Source organism: Pygoscelis adeliae, unplaced genomic scaffold, assembly GCF_000699105.1.
Source record: "Pygoscelis adeliae isolate BGI_AS28 unplaced genomic scaffold, ASM69910v1 Scaffold582, whole genome shotgun sequence".
NCBI classification, from domain to species: domain Eukaryota; kingdom Metazoa; phylum Chordata; class Aves; order Sphenisciformes; family Spheniscidae; genus Pygoscelis; species Pygoscelis adeliae.
In genome coordinates, this window is record NW_008824281.1 from 908,985 (window position 1) to 917,451 (window position 8,467).

The following is an 8,467-nucleotide window of genomic DNA, read 5'->3' on the forward strand; positions in this document are numbered from 1 at the left end:
CCTTTTAAATGTGACTGTATAGACTGTACGCTGCAGTGCAGGGATCTTTGCCATATGTGTGCACAGCTTCTGCTGTAAAAACAAATAAGTGCGAGTCACTTACCTGACAGAGGGATTCAGTGCAAGACCTGGAGAAACTTTGAAATGACTATTCCCTTGCCCCAAAGGGTTTTAATAGATTGCATTTAAATGTAGGATCTTCTTCTGGGATGTTAGCGTAGTCACACGAAATGGACAACCTGGTAAATTTTACTGTATAATGTGTTTTCACAAACCATCTCTGGACCATTTACTGTAGCCTTGTTTTAAATTGCATTGCACAGAGTACTGGGCAGCAAGTCTGCCTGATGCGTTCTTCAGTGTATTCCATTGAACAGCTCCTTCAGCTGCCCCGGTCCCTAGTGCGTGTTTAACCGCGCGTACCTCTACCACCAGAGGACCAGTTACCTCCCGGCTTCCCAAACATTGATATGGGGCCCCAGCTGAAAGTGGTGGAGCGGACCCGAACAGCCACAATGCTCTGTGCGGCCAGTGGGAACCCAGACCCAGAGATCACTTGGTTTAAAGATTTCCTGCCTGTCGACCCCAGCGCGAGCAATGGGAGAATAAAACAACTGAGATCAGGTAAGGTGTCTGTGTGAGACTAGAGGAATTGAGACCTAGATAGAGATGTGAAGAGACTGCTCAGAGGTTTCCTAAGCAGAAGAGAGGGCTGATAGACATGGGCACCACTGATGTGGATTGGAGCATTAGCTTTTCTTTGGTTTTGGGACTCGTGTTCCTACTCAGGGAGTGGTTGGAGTATTTTCCCCTCCAACCCATCCTCCTGGCCTTCCCTACTTCCTAGTTGACATAAAGGGAATCACAGCAGGGAAGCTGGTTCCCATCCAGGAGACGCAGTAACTAGTTCACTGGATAATGGTGCTTTTCCAGCTCAGGGGGAACCGGGGACTGGATGGGAGCTGAGGGTTTCTTCCTCAGACCAAGAACTGAGTAAGGAAGAAAGAAAACCACTACAGCAGACATGGTGTTTTAGGCCACATGCATCTGGTATAGGGTCCACAGGTCAGGCAGCCTCTGACCATCAAAACATGATCCTGTTAGTGTAAATTGAGCCTCTCAAAGCTGGCGCTGAAGAACAGCTCTTGCAGGATCTCTCCGGCATCAAGTCCCTGCAGTCATCGCTGGAAAGCAGTTGTGAGCATTCTGGAGTGACCCCTTGGTGCTCAGTGGCACTGCCCACGGAGTGGATCTCCATGAACAGATGTACCCCAGCTCCATGGCTCTTGTCAGTTTTTTGTCTTTCCCCATCTGCTTGTCCATCTGTCTCTTTTGTTTGTTTGTTGTTTTGTGTGTGTGTCAATGTGACATCTCTTAATTCGTGTTTCGGGAGCTGTTTTTATACTTGTTCACTGTGTGAGAGTGTGTGTGTGTGTGTGCGCACGTGCAAGGAGGGCACAGGTATATTTATTTTTGAATACTACTGATAAAGCACTTCCATTTCTTAACTTAAAAAAACCCCTAGTTTCTTTCTGATAGCTGCAAATATGAAAAAAAGCTTTGGAAGTTTTACCTTTTGACAAAAACTAACCTGAGAAATAATCCTTTTCAAATACTGCTTGGACTGACTGCTTTGACCCAGCCTAGAGAAAACGTGTCTGTGCGGTTGGACCTAGCAAGCACTAGCGTCACTTCAGCTACTCAGAACATTCCTTTGGCCAAGAGAGATGGAGCATTTTCAAGAGTCTTTTTTGGCAAAAGAATGGCGTTGTTGTAGGCAAAGGGAAAGCCGAGGCTTCAGTGAAGCAACTGGGGTTGCTCTGTTCGTATTAGACATTTTACAAGTCAGCCAGTCAAGTGATAGCCGACTGCCTCTGCCCAGACCTCTGCTGGCTCCGAAGAAATCAGTTCTGACTACTGTAGTGCTGGATCTGAACATCAGAGAACGTAACCGCCTGGTTTTTCTCTTGCCTTGTTTGGCAAAGATTCTATATAAAGAGTTTTAGTTCCGTGGGCCACCAGTGGAAAAGATTCAGCGTAGTTCCAGTTCAGTGTAGCTTTTGTATACCTGTATAAATGCATCCTCATTCAGTGAAGCAAACTTACAAGCAGATATTTAAACTGCTTTGTTAAATTAGAATGGATTGTTGAATCCCACAAACACGGATGAGATTGACCTCCCTGTTTTATCCTAACAGCTGAGGCAAATGCAAATTTAAAAAAATCACTCAGCATAAATAATGAGAGGTAAACTAGAATTATATCATGCTCTGTGACCATGATCTGAAGTGTGAGTAATGCACAGGCAGATTATTTTTCATCTTGCTAGAATGCTTTTATACTCTTTAACTGGGTTTGATCTGGTGTTTTCCTTAAAGCCACCTGAGTGCTGCATTTTTATTCCAGTGAATTGGTTAGCCTCAGAGTGAACCCTTGGCCTTTCTGATAAATCAGAAGATACCTGCTGAGAATTAATCTCATTTACAGCTGCTTTGAATTAGTAAGCTGGTGAAACCCTGAAGCATCCCTGTTGTCCTTCGGAGCGGAAACGTGTTGCTTGTGTGAAAGGGAGTGCAGATTCCTGGACAGTCAGGACTTCTGAGTTCCCCTGTTTCGTCTACTTTTATGGCCTTTCAAAACTTGCATGTTCTGTGATGCAAAGGCCTGTGAAAATGCAAAACATACTAACATTAGAGTCATCTGTACTGTGTTAGTATTTTAGTCAGTGGAAAGGAGTTGTTTTAAGATCAAGGCAGAACAGATTCAAGTGTGTATTTGTAACCTGAGGGTGATGTGCAAGGCGATGCCTGTTTGAGCGCTGATGATGCGAGTGCTGCTAAAGTCAGAGCTTAATTTAATATATTTATCTTTCCAGAAAACAAACTTTGCTGCCAGAAGTGTGGCACTAGCACACATTAGGGCATTGGATGCTTCAGGACACTGCTAATGAGCTTCAGTGTCTTTCACCCGCAGGTCATCAGTATGACTCCAGCCCAGCTTCTTGGGGATTAACAATTACACCCAACTAACGGGTCTTTGACAATCCCTCTGTGAATAGGAGTGCAGGGAGGAGGCGTGACCCTGGTACTAAATCACAACTTCATCTCTGCACCTTTGTGCTAACAGGCTTAGCATAGAAGCCAGCGACTGTGTTGCCTCTGAAGACTTGGCTGTGCATTGCTCCCTGATGGAGGCTGGGCCAGGCTGAGAGAGCAGCAGGACAGGACAGTCACCCAGATTCTGTCTTGGAGATAAAGTCATTAGGATAGCAGCCATGCTGCTTTATTACGATGGGTGTTAAGAACTGAATTTATATCAATATATGAGTCAGTGGCAAACATGCAAATTAGCTCATTAGAAGGTACAAATGAATGTCATACACAGAGCTCTGCAAAATTGGGTAGCCGTGTCCAGATTTGGTTCTCATTTATGTTAAAAAAAAAAGAACGTTTTGCTGGCAATATAAATGGACCTCCGAGACGATGGTCATTATATTCACATCATCCCGTGGACCCATTATTTTATGGGTCTTCCATATAATTGAGAAACAGGTGATAATGTCATTAACCATAGAGGCTTTTCTCTATCCAGTATTTCTTCTCCTCCTTTCCATCTCCAGGTAAACTTTCCAAGCAACTGGCAATCATTTAACGCTTGGGGGTTTTGACTGAATGAAAAGCTGAATTGTCAATCAAAGGAGAATGGGAAGAACCTCTGTCTAGGCTTCCCTTAGACATACATACATGAACATTTCAGCCTTAGAGACCCGCGTTGTCTAAGAGTTTAAGTGGTCTTGGTGGTGGAAGAGAAACGGTTATTTCTGCTTAACCCTGATGCAAGCAGTCTCAGGACATTTAAAGTAGAAGCCAATGTCCTTTGCTCAGCCGTGCCACCTAGGGGGGATAACGGGAGGCAGCCTGCAGCCACCTTCTTGCATCATAGAAACACTAAAACCTTTTGTGTCTTCTTGTTGTCTTCTGTTTTCTAAATAACTGGCTATAACAAACTTATTTTTTCCTTTTTGTTTTCTTTTTCCCCCCACCTTTTTTTAACATTCAGAGACCTTTGGTAAGTTTGTTCAATTAAAAAAAAATCAAACCAAAAAACCCCAAACCTGCTAATGTCCAGATTTGTAACCCTTGCCCTTCAAACTAATTCCTTTGTAACAGCTTCTTGAGAGGCATGCTATGCATTTCTTCTACTAACTCTTTCAGTAGGGATATTCTGCCCTCTTAATGAATTTCTGCAGGGGTATTGCAGGCTACAAAAACAATAATCATCCTAATTAATATATCTGTATAAAGAGATAACAGCTAAATATGAACCTCCTAACATTGGATAGATTTTTTTTTTTTTGTAATTTAGCAACAGTTGTCCTGGAATTCCCCAATTACACAATAGCTTGTACCCTGGAACTGTGATAATTGTGTTCACACCTGCAGGAGGTCTTGGAGTTTCACATCTAACAGGGTTATTGGCATTTTCCGAAGGGAGAGGTGGCGGTGCAGCATTTTCAAATTGAAGCTGTAAATCACAGGCTATGGGAAAGGGATGAGCAAAGGAAAAGCCCCCCCGTCCAGACCATCTCTGTCCCTTGAGAAGCCAGGAGCCTGTCTGCAGAACTCACGTCACATTTCCTCCATGTGCCAAGTCCCCTTTTGTTATTAGAGATGTAGCAATTGCAGCTGTCAGCCAGGATCCGGCATTTTAAAATTGCAGAAGGCCCTTGATGATTGCTTGCTTGTTTAGAATAGAAAGCTCTCTCCAGCCCTTGGGAGAGGAGCATAGCACACACATGTTCTCACACGTGGCCTGACAGAAGGTGGGGATGTGTTTTCTGTCATTGCCATGGCAATGGTGACTGTCCTCCTCTCCCTGTTTTCAAGGCTTGGAGAATCCGTAGGCAGCTTGCTGTGTGGGAAGTCAGAGGAAGGGATGGTGGAAGAGCAGATCCCATCCTCTGTGAGAGAGGGGGACACCTGCACGTGGTATTCTGCCTGACACCATCTTGGTCCTTTATAATCCAGAGGCAAGTCCTTTAAGCTGCCTTTTGCCTCTGCTGCTAAACATTAGGCTGGCCATCTGGGCTCGTGCAGCCTCAAAATTTGCCCTAAATAGGCAGATCTTCAGATCCTGGGAGGCTGTGGAAGGCAATATGAATAGTTTGCACGTGGCATCTCAAAACCAGCTTTTCACTCAGAAGGTCAGCATCCAGTGTGAGTTCTTCTTCCTTTAGTTTTCCTGCAAGGCTCATGCCCTTATTCTGCCCTGGACAGCGGTTAGCCTTGTGCATTTGCTCGTGCACTGTTTAGGACACCAGGCAAGCCAGCTACTGAATGCAGGTGCCTCCCCTCCACCACCGTGACCCTGTATCAAATCTTATAGGACCTGTCAAAGTTCTTCAGAATAATTACTCTATTTCATATTCTCTTCTAGCACCATCCTGCTGCCCCTATATTAAATATGGAGCTGGTTAGATGTGAAATTCCAACAGTGAAAATCTACCATCTGTGTCCCTGCCGCCATTCAAACTACTGTTCTTTCCTTGCAAGTTACTTGATCTCATTTTGATTCAAATTCTGTCCCCTCCATCCCTGGTGTGGGGCATCTTGCAAAACATGTTTTTGCTCCTCACCTCTGTCCCGTGTGCCACAGTTAGAATTGGAAAGACCAAGGTGGCATTGCTTGGCTTATCTTGCTCTCCAGGAGCACTGTCTCCAAGACAGTCTGTCTCTGAGAGCTGCTGACAACCTATTTCCAGGGGCAACGCTGACGCTTAGAGGGAACGGAGAATAACTAACCTACAATGACACAAGAAGGTAACGGCTGCTGTTGTATCTATGCTTACATAGCTCTAACTTCCAGTGTGTTTCTCCTGTCAATTAGAGTGAACCTTTGCAGGAAATTGCCAGGCTTAGCCAAGGCCAAAGAAGCTTTATAGCGGTGGGTGATGATGGGGTCTCGTCCCCTCCTCTACCCTTTTCCCATTAGCCTTGTTCCAGATTTGTGCCACAGATGGCAGATTTTCACTCCAGTTTTGAGACAGAAGGATGTAACAGAGGCTGTTTTTATTTCCACTGAATTGAACTATAACCCTTTGCTGCTTTCTCTCTCTCGTGCGCTTTTTAAAACCTTCCCGCCGTCTCCTGTGTGGAGATCTGCCCAAGTACACGCTCCCCCCACCTCTTCCTCTTTCAAGCGCTGTCTCTCCAACCTTTGTCCTGATAGCTAACCAACCCGCTTTATTAACCTTAGCTAGTTCCTAACCCTAACTAGATGCTAACTTTTCTCTAGCAAATAACCTAACCTCTTAACTAGAAGCTGAATATAACTAGAATCTAATATCCTAACACTATAATACCTCTCTTCCCTCATCTCCTTTGAAAAATAAAGGTGAACTGTAATCGGTATCTATATATTTTTACCTTCTATCCTGAAAATGGAGGATTGAACCGCAGCACAAGAAGGATGAACAGGGCTGAAGGATAAGGAGGGAAGGGGTTTTCTGGTGGTTAAGGCAGAAGATTGGCAAGCAGGAGGCTTTGACTCCTGTTCTTGCCTCTGCCACAGACTTCCCTCTGTGACCTTGGGCAAGTTGCTTCACCTCTACTTCAGTTTCCCCATCTGTAAAGTGAGGGTAATAATGCTGCTGTACCTCACTGGGGAAGAGGAGGGAGTGTAAGGCTGATATTTATCATGTAATGTGCTATACAAGCCCTGGCTGGGAGGTGCTGCAGAAGGATAGCATTGTTACCATTGCAGAGAAGCTCTTGCATTTCTCCCTAGTAAGAGGCAATACTTGTAATTGCGGAATCTGCCCTGTTCTCAGGATTGGGGTAAAAACCAACCAACTAAAAACCCTTCTTTGATAAGCTGTGTGACATGTTTGAATGCCACTGTGAGCAAAAGGACCTGCCGTGTTTTCAAAGGAAGATGGTTGCAACCTCAGGAGGTCAAACAGGGGGACAGTGATTTCACCATTGACTGTGGCATGGTTCACCAGCCACAATGTCACTTCCTCTCGTGTGTGAGACCTGCCTAGGCAGAAGACTTAGGTTAGGCACTTAGAGACAACTGGCGGGGGTTTGAATAAAAATAACCCAAGGGAGATGTACTTAACAGGCAAGTGTAGCAGGACTCTTCTCTCTCCATACGCCCCCCCTCCTGCACTGGCATTAGGGAGGCTTCCAGAGCAGTTGCATGCGGTAGCCCTTTCACTTGTGCAGTAGCGTGGCCTTCTTTAGTGCAGCGCATCTGGCTTCAGCCTCGATGTGGAACCACTGAAGGATAACTGAAGGTCCTGATAAGGACATGCCCTGAATTCCTCGCACATCTGTGCCAATAATTTAAGTTTGGAACTGGGAATTTGCTAGCAAAGTTGGGATCAAACCTGCAACTCTTAATGTGATGCAAGGTACCTGGAGGTCCCTTTCCCTGTCTGGGCTAGCACGGCCATAATGCCGACCCTGTTCCCCGGGAGTGATGAAGATAAATGCAGGTTCATCATATGTTCTGCAAGTAGCAAACAGTAATGTTAGCTGAGAGCTTGAAGACTTTCTTTGTGTGCTTAGCAACAAAATGGAGCCAGTCTTAAAACTTTTCAAGCCAAGTGCCATGGTGGCTCTGTCAGCAGCTAGCTGAATTGGACTGCTTTAAAAAGGGCATCCCCATCTGAAGTACCCCAAACCCTCTTCAGTCTGTCCCTATAATTTAAGATGAGGTAGAGCAGGAAGTTTCCTACTGGGAACTGTCTTCCTTGACTCAGGTCCTTTTCCCACGGGCAGTCCAGGTGTTTGGGATTTTACAGTCTTTTCACTTATTTTCTTTGTTTTCTTTGCAGAAGGTACACCGATCCGAGGTAAGACACCCCCAACTCACTCACTCACCCACTCGCCAAACACTTCTCTCCACTCAGTTCCTGTTTCATTGACCTGTGCTCAATATAGATTCTTGTTGTTGTTATGTTGTCTCGTCCTGCTTCACCTCTGGATATTTCTTTTTTATACCTGTCTTTATTTTATATATGGTTATAATGTCCTTTTTTGTTTGCTGGGTGCACTTGGTAATACTGATACTGTTATTCTAATAACGTCTCGGGCTGTGCTGCCTCAGATTTATGGCAGAGTTTTAAGAGCTAATCTCTCCAGGACTGTGAAGGTCTGAAGTTTATCTTGAGCATTAAATGCTATCAAAGCTTGGTAAATACTTAGGGCCTTCTCTTGATTGGTGCAAAGTGCTCCCGAACCACAGATGGCGGTGAAAGTTTTCCAGTCCTTTGCTCAGTCAGATCTTCAGCACTTAGCATCTCAGCGTACTCAATTGTTTGGCTTCAGAGCCTTCTTTCCCCTTCCTCCCCACTCTCTTACCCTTAGGTTTTTCTGGGAAAGATACCTGTGGTAAGTAGCTTCTGCACTGCCTCTTTAATGGAGCCAAAAAGATAATTAGACCTCAAGCTGTCATTGAAAGT

At 44.9% G+C, this 8,467-nt stretch overlaps 1 protein-coding gene across 3 annotated transcripts in view; it reads left to right on the top strand.

Annotated features, from left to right (window-relative positions):
* PTPRS (protein tyrosine phosphatase, receptor type, S) overlaps positions 1–8,467 on the top strand; it is a 101,270-nt gene that overhangs the window by 28,797 nt on the left and 64,006 nt on the right. For all 3 annotated transcript variants that reach the window (XM_009318404.1, XM_009318402.1, XM_009318403.1), the window contains exon 4: positions 436–624. In XM_009318404.1, the coding sequence (XP_009316679.1) occupies positions 436–624 (189 nt within the window). The remainder of the gene's footprint in view (positions 1–435; positions 625–8,467) is intronic.